Consider the following 13,287-nt stretch of genomic DNA (forward strand, 5'->3'; position numbering starts at 1 on the left):
CTGCTGACAGAAGGATGCGCCTGCACCCCGCAACCAAAGTCTCCGGCTTCTCTCATTCGGTCTAAAGCAAAGCTTTCTTCTAGAAAACACTTACTGCTCCTGGAAAACGCTAACTGTCCTGACACAGACTGGTCTCTGCCTATGCTTGATGCATGGCTGGCCTCTTGTGACTCCTCTCTGGGGCTCACTGTCCTTTTCATTCACGATCATATATAAAGGTAACAAAAACATCGAGGCCTCCCTGATATTTAACAGGAGGAGGCCCTCAGGGTTACTCTTATCACCAATGAACACTTTCAAAGTCGCCTTCTGCGGCGCGGCCCCTGCGGGGGGGCTGGCCGGCGCACCTACCGGACTTGAAGACGTGGATCAGGCACATGAGCAGCGTGCCCAGCTCCTGGCAGTAGAAGGTGTGCTGCTGCTCGCTCACTTCCACTCTCAGCTGCTTCGTAACAATGTCCTCCAAGAGGACGCCCACCAGCTGCAGGAGGAACCTTCGGGGGAGAGGGCGATGGAGAGGGAGGCGACATCATGGAGCGCGCACGTGAGGTGGACATGCAGAAACACACGCAGCAGACGCAGCACAGGAAAAGTGCAGGTGGACATTACACAGACGACAGTCTGCCGCTGACCGGGGGGAGCTGAAGAGGGCCAAAGGGGTCAAGTATATGGGGACAGAGGGAGACTGAAGTGTGAGTGGGGAGCACACGATGCAATATGCAGATGACGCATTAGTGCTGTACACTGGAAATTTACAATCTTATTAAACAATGTCACCCCAATAAATTTAATTTTAAAAAATATGAATAAAGCACAACAAATGGACTCTTTAAACCACCCCAGACTGAGCCCCTGGCCTCTGCATATCGCTTTCCTTGCTCACGAGATGGCAGTGCCCTACCGCCTGCAAAGGACTGCGGGGAGGGCCGGGCCTGCAGCACACCTTGAAAACGTTTCCTCCGGCAAACTCTTCACCTGCTTCCCTTCGCTGCGCTCCTCTGGGCCTGAACCACTCTCCCCGTCTCTTAACTTGTTAATTACTGGACAGGAGAGTAAGTACGGCGAGAAGGAGAGCTCCTGGACCCGAGAAAGAACGATCTCTTCGGTTGACTGGGAAATCAGAACCCTCAGAATGGCCAGGATTCCCGAGATCCAGAGCTGAACAGTGCTCACAGATGCCTACGAGAAAGAAAACAGACCAGTTATAGGTCAAGAGCGAAGAGGATTCCGCTTTTCCTGGCTGCTGACTTCACGAATGAAGATCGCTCTATGTTATTTACCATTCTACCAATAAATCTCTGGGTCACGGGTTGTCAAACTGTGGTCCCCAACAGTCAGCAGGGGCACCCCCGGGCACCTGTTTAAAGTATCAGTTCTCAGGCCCCACCTGGCCCCAGCAGAGCCCTGGGTGACCGCAGAGTGTTGAATCTGAGATGCCACCATGAGACAGGAAACTCACCATTGTATCTGGAGTGACAAACATACTCCGTAAAAGCATGTCCACGGGCCGGAGGGAGGAAGGGGCCAGGATCTCAAATAAAGTGTTTAACACTCCGAGGGCTTCGTGAGAATCGATGTGCATCTGTTGCAATGAAAATAAAAACACCGCACTTAACCTCAGGCTGGGCCTCTCCAGGTCGGTGACCTTGACCATCGCCCGTCACCGCCCAGCACTGAAACGCACTTTAACGTCAGTAGTCAGCCAGGCCAAACTTAGACCACCACAGCGTCAGCTGCATTTTTTCTGCAGAGCAAATCTTTCATTTAGATTTTTATCACATAAACAATATGTGTTTTCCATACAAAGACTTAAATGTACAAAAGCATTAAAAAAATCAGCTGGAATCGCACCCCGATACCATCGTCACCAACATCTGAGGAGCACACCTCTCATGCAGCTCTTCGATACGCACAGGTATGTTACCTAAACGGGTACAATACACACCGCTTTGCCTTTCTTTGGTTGACCTGAGCCCCATCCCTACCCTGCTCAGCAGACTGGAGTGCTCCTCTTTCTTAACCTTCTCCACGTTCCTATAACCATGCACCACACAAAGAGAGATGTTTAAGTTGTTTTGAAAGATCATATAAATATCTCTGCCTTTTGTCCTTAAAACTACAATGGAAAACTCTCAAAGCAATAGGCTTTAGAATCTAATATTTTTAATGGATGCAAAACACTGCAAGTCTCTACCACAATGCACTCAACTGCCCCCCTAGTGATGATAGGCACTGTTTCCAATTTTTGTCACTACTAACAAGTATACATAGAGAATCAACATCTCTACAGAGACGTGATTTTCTTCAAGGTGCAGATCTGAAAACTGTACAGCATACAGGGCTGAGCTGTACCAGAGCTGTAAGGGAACAATCTAGAAGCTGGTGAGCTCCCTGACTCCTCCCACCTGTGCCAGCCCTTACCAGAGCCCACCACACCTACAGCCAGGTATGCAGCTGCTCCGAACTCTGGGTCTGCCGTCTGCTCAGGGACACCGCGGTGGCAACGTGGTGGGTCCCGCATCGCCAGCGCCCTCTGCGTTTGTCCTCAGTGAACACACAGGCCCTCCTTCCTCGCAGCTCCCCCACAGACCCCTCTCCTCCGGCTGCTGCCCCCTCTCTAATCCTTCTTAGATAAATGTCTGCGAGTCCTCTCACCAGCACGCTCCAGCCAGGCGTGGCTTCCACTCCCTCCCCAGGGCCCTCCTTGCTGCCAGACCCGGCCCAACTCCCAGGCTCACTGACCGGGCTGGGCTGGTGTGAGCCCCTCTTCCTGGCTCTAAGAACACTGTGCCCTCCTGTCAGGCTGCCCCTGCCCCAGCTCCTCCAAGGGCTTCCCCTCCCCTCTCCGGCCTGAGCTGGGGCTGCCTGGCTCGGAGCTCAGTCTTCCCTCCCCTCAGCCACCTGGGTCCCACAGTGACCCGTCCAGCCTCAGCTGTCTACTTGCTGTCCTGCTCTCTCCCAATGACGTAAGACTTGGTCCCAATGCCTGCGGCAGCCTCCCCAAAGTGCCTACCAGGCGTCCCGACTGAACACACCCAGACCAGGCTCTGCCTCCCCCTGAAACCCACTGCTCTCAGTCCCCACGTGGCAGACAGCAGCAGCCACGTCCTGGAAGGACCCGCACGCCTCCTGCTCACACCCCACACCAAGGCCGTCAGCAAAGCCTACGGGCTCTGCCACCAGACTGCACCTAGCAGAGGGCCACTTCCTGCCACATCACTTCTAGCACCCTGGTCCACATGCCCGCACTGCACGTGGACCTCCCTGCTCTGCCCTCGGCCTACCCATCCCCAGAGTCACTGGCCTCCAGCCATCCCGCGTCCTAACAGGACGCTCCGGCCTCGGGGTCTGTGCTGCCCTTTTCTCTGCTGGAGGCTGTCCGCCCAGCTCTGCGCGGGGCTGGCCTGTGCTGTCCTTCAGGTTTGCTCAGACGTCACCCAGGGAACAAAGCGGTTCCATGCGGGCTCGCCCACCTCTCCTCGCCTCCATTTCCCGCACGGCAGTACGTCTGCCGTTTCATACGCTGACTTTTCTGTCGTGTGTCTCCTCCACCCCCTATTCTAGTAAAACCTTCCCCCCGAGATCGGCTCAGTTCACTGGGGTGCCTGCTGCCAGCACTGCATGCTCATGCGGCCCGTCCCCACGCATGGTGGCCCGGGAGGCGCCGTGAAGTGCGGCACAGTCGTGCCATCGCAGCTTCAGAGTGGCGGAAATGAAGTCGGGCGCCGACTGGCGCTTTCCGGCCCTCACCCCCCACCTTCCTCAGACTGCGCCCATGAGAGGCAGGAGAACGCGAGAAAGCTCTCAGAGCGTCCCTGTGAAAATGTGCACCTGCGGGCACGGAGTCCTGAGCAGTGAACAGCAAATCCGCCGACGTTAAAACTGCCGTCTGCCAATCTCTCCGGAAGCCGAGACACCCTCCCTCCATCTAAGTGGCCTCAGGATGACAAGTCCAAATGCAAGCAGAGCTGGGCTGAAGTCACGAAGACAGCGAATACTGCTGCGGTGTGTCTGCCTGCACGTCCCCAGTGAACGTCCCTGTCACGAGCCCTGTGTCGTCCAGAGCACTCGCCTCCCTGGCCAGACGTGCAGGAGGGACCAACGAGTCTGCTGACTTTCCAAAGTGCTGAAGACTCAAAGCTTTGCTGGCAGCAATGTCCTGGGGGGGGCCTACCTTGGGGGCCATCCCTGGCCCCACGACCAGCACCAACAACCACCATCCTAAAATCGGCCTGTCGTGACTTACTGAAAAGCCAGTCCCGGGACTCTTCCCCACGCGCAAGTGTGTCGCGGCGGCGGGGGACGCACCTGCTGTCTGGCGAGCATCGGGAGGATGGCGTCGGCTATCTGCCGCGAGAGCCGCCTCCACTTGTCTTCGCTCTCCTTGTGGCACTGCTGCAGGACCAGAATGAACATCTCGAGCACCTGCGAGGAGAATGGGCACAGTCACCTACTCGTCGCCACACACTCCCTCGTGCCGACCTCCGCTCCACTGTGGGACTCCAGGACCCGAACCAAATCAACGCGCTCCCCGGCGAGGGCCCCATGAGCCCACGTGATGCTGGCCCTGGGACACCGAGCTGGGAGAGACAGAAGACGACACGAGGGGCCGGGAGCAAAGTCCTCAGGATGGCCGCCCTCGCCGCCATTTCTGTGGAGTTTACAGACTTCACGGTCGGAGGAAAGGCACAAAAGGAAAAGCAAACTTACGTTACCCTTTGGCAAACACAGACGTAAACACAGCCCTAACTAAAGTATTCTGCAGAGGCTTCACGACTTTCGTGTACACTAATTTCAACTCTGTGTTCTTTGCAAAGATCTCCTACCCGCTAGTACCTCCTTTCATAAGAGTTATGTGTGGTTGAGCACGAGTTTATTAGTGATCTTTTAAACAGATAGCTGTATTTGCAAATAAAGTTTTACTGGCACACAGCCACACCCCTTTGGTGAACATTCTGACGAGGACTGCTTTCGTCCACAACGGCTGATGTGAGGAGTTGCAACAGATGCCGTATGGTCTGCAAAGCTTAAAGTGTTTGTCATCTGCTTGTTTAGAGACAAGTTTGCTGACCTGGTGTACAAAATACAACGGCTACAAAGTAAGAGACATAGCCACCGAAGCCCACTGTCCATGCCGCCCTGTGTCCCACAGCCTCCTCCCCTGCAGGGGGCCACCGAGCTTCAGCTGCCCAGGGAGCTCTCCACGAATCCCGGCTCTTGACAGAGACCAGAGCCCACTCTGTTCCCTTGTACACCAGGCCTGGAGGTTCTGGAACACGTGCGGCTCATAAGCCGCCCTCTAGGCCTCCCACCACCCAGCGTGCCTGCTGAGAGTCAGTCACTGGTTCTCAAACTTTTCTATGGCAATTGTAGTTGTTATTGTAATCATGGGATCTAATTAAACACCAAGCATTTAATTAAATATTACCTAGATTAACCAAGATGAGAATGTACAAAGAAAATGTTTCTATGAGAAAAGTTTAGGCTTTATAAAGATTCAAAGACGAATAACTAAGAAAAGTTACAGAATAAGTGAGGCTGGGCCACTGTACAAGCCAAAAGACACGAGTCACTAAAGAAGCCAGAGTTCCCACTTTCACCGCCTGACCCTCTGTGACTTCCGGCCCCGCCTTAAGGAAAGCAAGGCCGGAAGCAGCTCAAGGAAACAGCCCTCGGGCCTGCATCAGCATGATGGAAAACAAAGTCTTCAAATTATATCAGATTTGAGATTTTTTTAAAATCAGTTTTTAGAATTCTGTCATTTAAATCAACATTTTCCAATTAATCGATTCTGGGTCCTCGTTTTGGAAAGAGGGCCTCCGCCATGCTCAGTCCCTCAGCTAAGCTGTGACTGTCAGCTGGGTGGCGGCGGCCTCCCCACATGGCTGCACTGCTTACAGACAGACCCTACCAGACTGTCCACTCCCTGGCATCTCCCCAGCCTGAGCACCCAGGCTGGCGCAGGGCAACACCGCTGACGCGGGAGAGCGGTGCCCAGGCCAGCTCCTCTGTCCCTGCGGGGACAGGGGACAGTGGCGCCCTCGCCCCCTCTCACCTGATGGTACTGGACGAGCCTCAGCAACATCGACACCACCACCTCCTTCTGGGTTTCCAGCTCTTTTCCTGCGTCGGCTTTATTGGTTCCTCTTAACACGAAGAGGTCGTGGACTATGGGCTGCAGAGCCGGAATGGCTGTGGGGACAAAAGTCAGGCTGAGAAGGCAGGGCGTGACACCCCCAAATAATTTCAGGAAACAAAGGCACTCTACGGCCATGCCACCCTGAACAAGCCTAATCCCGTCTGATCTCGGAAGCTAAGCAGGGTCGGGCCTGGTTAGTACTTCGATAGGACCACCTAGGAAGACCAGGTGCTATAGGAGTAAAAAATAAAAAAATAAAAATAAGTAAGGGATTGTAAGCTGATAAAGTCCTTGCAATCTGTGAGGTCAACCAAGGGTGGCCTCGCCAAAAATAAAAAAAAAAAAAAGAAGAAACAAAGAAACAAAGGCAACCTTAATCCAAATTTGGCTTCTGATAAAGGATCTTAAGATTATGAATGCTGTGAATTGTCAGTATACCATCATGGAAGGCCATAAGTCTTCCTCTGACACTTCTTGATAATTTTGTGGAATCTTAAAAAAATAATAAAACTAGAGTTTGTGATGCAACATCATTTCTGAAAAAAGGATAAAATTTAAAAGTCAAATTCTAAATAAAAAAACATTCCCACTAACTAAAATAGCAACAGCCTACTCACACATAATCTAAAGATTCACCTGAAGACAACAGATGCTTCTCCACCAGAAGATTTTAGGTTTCTGCGATGATTTCAGTGATTAAACTCACTCTACCGCTAGACCAAAGTTCCTCCCAAGTCCTGTCTTTATCCCAAACAACAGCCAAAATAAATTCTTTAGTCCAATACCACCCACCACGTGAATAAACACCCTAAGAAATGTTTTTCGTAAGGATGGATGGAGCCCAATCACGTCATCAAGATTACTGATAGTATTGCCCTCATGACACACGTAAGTGAGCACACTCACACCAGTGACACACACAGCACACTTGCTGACTTTCCCACAGATGACCAAGCTTTCCAGTAGAAAGCAGGGGGTTCTGGCTGCCCATCAGTTCTGAACCCCAAAACCCTCTGATCCAGGATGCCTTAGTCACCCCTCTGCTCTGTCAACTACATCCGGGGACCCTAAAGTCCATCCAAACAAGAATGTGTACTTTTGCTGAGGCACGAATCTTGGCCCTTGTGAGGCCATAGCAAAGGTGACTCTAGTGTGGAAACAGAGATGGCCCAGGCCCCTCCGCCACCTGCGGCAGAGCAGGTGCCAGCTCGTCTGTCCACCCTCCCGCATGTACGCTGAGTGGACAGCACTGCACGCAGCAGCACTGTGTCCCCATCTGTGGTTTGCAGCTCCAAGGAAGTGTCCCCACCAAAGGTCAAAAGCTGACAGGGTCCCAACGGTGGAGCCAGAGAGGAGGCAACAGAGGATGCTGGGGGTCCATTTAGGAGTCCAGAGAAAGCCCTTGGCTCGTTCTCGAACCCACTCAGCCGCGTTCCACAGGCTGGTAAAGGGTCGCTTGGGCAGCTGACCGCTCTCTGCGGTCCTCATGGACGTGCCTACGACATAGCAACCAGGTGACAGGGGTCCTGAGTCAAGGCCTAACCCTAACTCCAGATACACCAAGTAATAAACCAGAAGTCCTTACAAACATCGGGACATTTTTACATTGTGTTCTGTATGAAAAGAGTATTCATGTCAGTCTCTATCTGTACCTGACATCATCTTATTGTTTCTTATATTTTCACCTCCTGAGAGTAATGCTCTCTCCACATGCACGCACGCACGCGCACACACACACACACACACACACACACACACACACACACACAGAGCCTACGAAGCACAGAGCAGTTGTGGATACAGCTGGAACTTGGTGCAATGAAGACTAGCCCTGCTGAGTACATCACGGCTATTGAAGACCACAGTACAAGGTTTGTGCCATTACCATGTGTCACAGCCTTCCTCCCACTGGCCATGATGCCATCACAGAGCTGAATGATTTTAGGAATTCCGATGATCTGTTTTGAATGATAGCGTTCATAAGATAGTAATACCAGGAAGAAAAAGATGTTTGGAATAATTGCCTCTGATTCCCTAGAAAGAAAAACATCCATTTAGACAATTACTTTTAAGATTAAGATACATAATCGATGAAAACAACGAAATACTCCTGGCTCAAGGTTGAGAGGGACAAAGTGCCTATCGAGGAGCCCTAGCAATCTGTCTCCCCGTTTTACATCTGGAGCAGGCCCATCTCGCCCACGTGGAGAGCTCAGTGATCCGCAGGGCTGAGCGAGAGTGTGCAGATAGCACCCGGCCGCGCTCGCCCCCCTCCGCCCCTCACTCTTCAATAGAAGATGAAACTCAGAGGAGGAAAAGCAACTTGCCTCAGATCAGGCAGTCAAGGTGTCGCAAAATTAGAATAAGAAAGTGGGTCTCCAGACCCAAGGGATTCACGAACATTTCCCTCTGCACTGCTTCCCTATCTACTTAAAGTAGCTCAGCAACGAAAGAATTTTAATTTTCGATAATTATACACTATAACTGCAGATATTAAAACCCTAACCTGTCTACCAAGGAAAGCTCAGTAAGTAAAGTGCATAGTAATTACCCTTATTATAGACAACCATATCTAAAAATGATTTAAGAAATTTAAAAAAAAATCACTGTTTTTCCAGATGAGATTGCATGTAGCAATCTATTATCATAATTAAACGCTTTGAAACGTGAAATGAAAACTGACAATATGTAATTACCAAACGCACAAATGCTTCTAAATAAGTCTTTCGATACTTACTCATTAATTCTTAAGACACACAAAAATGCACAGCATATTAATCAGACTTCCATTAAAAAATACCTAGCAAAAATGCCTAACAATCCTTTAAAACAGGGGCCCCCAATCTTTTTGGCACCAGGGACCGGTGCTCCTATGAGAGTCTAACGCCTGAGGATCTGAGGCGGAGCTGAGGTGGTGATGCTGGCGCTGGGGAGCGGCTACACATACAGATGAAGCTTCGCTGGCTCACCTGCCGCTCACCTCCTGCTGTGCGGCCTGGTTCCTAACAGGCCATGGACTGGGCCCAGGGGATGGGGAGCCCTGCTTTAAAGTATGTTCAGGTTATTAATCTAAAATTACACGTACTTACGTACCAAGGACAAGAAATGTAAAATCACAAGATGCCGTTACCTGAACTGGCCTACTTCAATGTATTCGAACTGCTTCAGCACAAACCCAATGAACACCTGTGGCGGGGAATAAAATTTTCACGTCAACGATGAAAATGCGCAAACGAGGCCCCGTCCTCCTTCTCATTGTGCAACCATCTGACCAGCCTCCGGAAAGCACATGTACCTGTCTGCATACAAGAACGCAACGTATTCTACCATCAGACTGGGCGATTACAGGACACTTCCAGAAATCCCGAAACACATCCGCTGAACACTGAGGTGAGACCTCTTTGGAAAAACAAGTAATAAACCCCAAGAGACATGTCGGGCAGCACCTAGGGGCCACGTGTGGGAACTCATTTGTTCCACTTCATGGCAAAACGAGCAGCACAGAGTTCCTGACACTGGCTGGGTAGCGAGATGCCCAATGCGACCTATCTCCTCCCTCCCGGGAGCCCGACCCTGAGGTGCTGCGAGGTGAGCGACAACCTGGGGGACAGTGGCAGTGTGTCAGGACGGGGTTAGAGCCTCTTCTGGGTGTCTGCATTCCAAGCACCCATCTGCTCTCTCCAACCTGAAACAGCTCACACGTCCACCGTTTTCTCCCAGGCCCTGGGCGTGGCACAGACCACACGTCGCAGGTGCTCCATGAACCATTCTCTCAATTGAGTTCAATGGTCTGTCTGGCCACTCTAGTCTTCCATTCTTGTTCAGAAAAACCAAAATTGTAGTGGGTCCTGAGAACTGGGGAGCACGGGTCCTGAATCATGAAAGTGAATCAGAACAAAACGCGAGGCTGAAGCACTCACGGCAAGAGACAAAACAAAACAAAAACAAAAACAAAAAACACCTAACGTTGCAAGTGAGGGGGTGTTGGGGCTCAGCCTTGCTGCAGTGAGGCGGAAAGTGCTGGGACCCCGGGGGGAGGCACGAGCTTCAGAGCAGCTCGAGGCATCCGCCGAGAAGCACGGCCTGGAGGCCATCTGAGGCTGTCCTCTCTGAACGTTTAAGCATCAGGTGGAGATCTGAGAAAGAATGGACAGGCCGCCAGCTCTGGCCTCCCCGGGTAGCAGTGCTGGCTGTGGGCCCCAGGCTTCTTCCTTAAGCTCCTGTCGCAGGCCCCACGGCCACCATATCCCACAGCTTCAGATGAGGGCTTCTCCCCACAAGACGAGGCGAGCAACGGGAATAAAGGCCCCAAACATTCCCCAAAAAGCATCTTTCCCAAAGAAGAAACGGCCCTTTTGATAACGGGGGCAGACAAGGAAGACAGGCACAGCACTGCCCTCCACGGCCCTGCATCAGAAGGTGACGGCCCGGGCACCTGCGGGGAAGTCAGCACCCTGGCAGTCTGTGCCTGCTCCTGGAGGACACCCCTGAGGTGCGAGTCGATGCTGACGAGGCACCATTTCTGTCCAGAAGAAGATGAACTGCAGCACTCCGACTCAAAAACCTCCTGCCTCTCGCAGGGGAGTGACTGAGGCCCCAGCCCAACGGCGACATTAGCTCTAGTGACATAGTAGGCGTGGGCTTTGGTTTAAGAGCATGTGCGTCAGGGAGCAATGCAACTGGCCAGAGTCACATCCCCACAGCCACCACGTGAGGAAGGCTGGCAGTGGAGTCCCACCTGGTGAGAATGAGCCAATGCTCATGCTAATGGCCTGCGTGGGGACCCAGGAGCACAGGGCTCTGTTACTGTCCCGTTAGAGCATATTCGTTTTTAAAGAGATGAGCTAAGTGCAGACTGCTTGAAACTGAACGTCATAATGGATCGTCTGTTTGAAATAAATCTCTGGATTTTGTAAAACTATCCCCCAAATGATACATTTTCATTGCATCTTTCGATTTAAATTCAGATTATCTTAGAGTAGGAAAAAGTGTGAAGACAGGAAACACTTCTGGCGAGTACGTAAAGGGTGACCCTGAGACAGCGCCTACGGACGGAGCGCTGAGGGCGAGGGCACTGGCACCGCTGAGGTGCGCTGCCCGCCCTGCTGCGTCAACTGGCCAGGAAGCCGGTGACCGCCAGCGAATGGTGCGGGGAGAGCCACCTGCATGTTTAAGGAAGTCTCAGTGTCCTTTTGAGATTATTTTGATTAAGTTATGAGCAGGTATGGCAGATAAAAGACAAAAGTGACAAACCTGGTCTGAATCCAGAAGACAGTAATTAACCCGCAGCTGAACCAGCTGTGCCAGCAAATCCAGAACCTGCTTCTGTAACTGCACGGACGTCGTTGTCGTGTACTGCTTCAATGCTTTTATAACCAGAGGCTCAAATAAACGAATGTGATTATGAATAGCATTCTACGAAAAGAAGCAAGGAAAGAATCCACAGTGAGTCTTCAGTTGAAAAAGCTTCGACAACCAACCCGGATGGCGTCGGACCCGATTCTCCCCGTAGCGCTACCGCGGCCACCCGCGCTCACCCGCGGCGCCTATCTACCTTATCCGCACGGTTCTTCGTGACACTTGTGAGGTTTGTCTTCAGCTGGGTGGACACCTTCTGGAGTACGTCAAACCACCTGCCGGAGAGGAAAAGGGCACAGGGAGAATGACCTTAGATACGCTCCGCACACTCGGCAAACCCCAAGTCCCCTCACGCACACTCACAAAATCAGGACACTGCAAAGTCAGGAAGGGCTTTGACATCCACTCGACATAGTGGCATAATGTGCTTCTCTTAGTGGAGATGATTAGACTGCGCTGAGCTACAGCTGTCAGCCTTCAAGGCCGGTCACCTGTGGCAGACCACTCCAGACCGAGCTTCTTCTGCTACAGGACACTCATGACAGCCCAGACTGCAGAGGGACTGGGCCGGTGATGGTCATTTGAAAGAGTCAGAGATTTAGAAGCAGCACTCGATTTTCTTGGAAAAGAGTTTTATTTACATTAATTACACTCTTTTCTTTGTAAGAAATACAGATGAAATTAATGGCGGTAAGATACAGTCACACGCACCCACTTATTTTTTATTCACACCTGTATTACTAAACAGAGGACTTATGAGCCTTATTCCTGACACTTGGACACACAGTAAGTGCGTCCCTGGCACACAGCCTGGGCCTGGGCGCTGGCCTTGGTCCCTGATGCTAGTGTGCTCACTGTGGCTGTCTTGTTAATACATCTACGAAGGGACAAAAGGAATTCTGTGTTACTGCACAGAGTAGTAACTCAAGAACCTACTAGTAATTATGGTAATTTAAAAAACAACTACTGTATTCCAAGTATCAAAAGCACAATCATAAATTTAAGTGAGAAGAGACTTCTCGCTGTAAAGTTACGAAATACAAGTATCATCTGAGACTTCCACACTCTCCAAATACCTTTACACACCAGCACCACTGTGCCATGTGGAAAGATTCTTTTACCTCAGTTGCAGACCTGAAAAGTGCCCCCAACACACAGCACCTTACTGTAAGAAAACAAGGTGAGCACTGGGAAATAACAAAGTGCCTTTAACATACGAGGACACTGTATGTCCCCGTTGTGGCTTGTCGACAGTTGGGCAGTGGTGGCCGGCTGCTTTGCAAGGAGCCGATTCAGTCTTCTTTGCCCTCTGGCCCAGCCCCCTGCCACCCGAGACTCCCCACTCATGTGCGCACGCCTCTCTGAAGGCATCGGCTGTGCCCTCGCCATCTCCGTAGTGACCGCATTTCCTCGAGTTCTTTGAACACAGCAGACTATTAGAAAACGTCGGCTAATTTCTTTTCATCTTCTATAAATTGTTCACTGCTTGGTCTTTTGTGTTTCGACCACAGACCGTTCCCGACCCCAGCGCCACGGCCAGGACGGGCGCACTTACCCCGAGGTGTCGTGGTCCTGCTCCGCCTGCACCATGTTCCGCAGGCTGGCGTCCGCCAGGGCCTGCGTGAAGTGGGTGTACGGAGCCATGAAGCAGTGGTGGTACAGGCCCGGCCGCACGCTGGAGGAGCCGAGGCGCTGTGCGCGGCCCTGACACTTGCTGGGGTTAGAAGATAAGCCATCAAACTGGGAGGCCAAGTTTGTCCCAAAGAGAGTCTTCAACAGCTAGAGTGAAA

General features: G+C 51.7%; 1 protein-coding gene and 1 pseudogene across 2 annotated transcripts in view; one reads left to right on the forward strand and one right to left on the reverse strand.

Moving 5' to 3' along the window:
- HTT (huntingtin) overlaps nucleotides 1–13,287 on the reverse strand; it is a 103,217-nt gene that overhangs the window by 41,708 nt on the left and 48,222 nt on the right. For both annotated transcript variants that reach the window (XR_003048463.1, XM_025051720.1), the window contains 10 exons: nucleotides 13,053–13,276; nucleotides 11,694–11,772; nucleotides 11,393–11,554; nucleotides 9,270–9,325; nucleotides 8,025–8,173; nucleotides 6,056–6,192; nucleotides 4,309–4,425; nucleotides 1,460–1,582; nucleotides 944–1,179; nucleotides 352–494 (listed from right to left, as the gene is read on the reverse strand). Coding sequence is in view for 1 of the 2 variants with exons in the window: in XM_025051720.1 (XP_024907488.1) it covers nucleotides 352–494; nucleotides 944–1,179; nucleotides 1,460–1,582; nucleotides 4,309–4,425; nucleotides 6,056–6,192; nucleotides 8,025–8,173; nucleotides 9,270–9,325; nucleotides 11,393–11,554; nucleotides 11,694–11,772; nucleotides 13,053–13,276 (1,426 nt within the window). In the remaining variant the exon portion in view is untranslated. The remainder of the gene's footprint in view (nucleotides 1–351; nucleotides 495–943; nucleotides 1,180–1,459; nucleotides 1,583–4,308; nucleotides 4,426–6,055; nucleotides 6,193–8,024; nucleotides 8,174–9,269; nucleotides 9,326–11,392; nucleotides 11,555–11,693; nucleotides 11,773–13,052; nucleotides 13,277–13,287) is intronic.
- LOC112485658 lies at nucleotides 6,263–6,379 on the forward strand (annotated as a pseudogene).

This window comes from Pteropus alecto, unplaced genomic scaffold, assembly GCF_000325575.1.
Source record: "Pteropus alecto unplaced genomic scaffold, ASM32557v1 scaffold5, whole genome shotgun sequence".
NCBI classification, from domain to species: domain Eukaryota; kingdom Metazoa; phylum Chordata; class Mammalia; order Chiroptera; family Pteropodidae; genus Pteropus; species Pteropus alecto.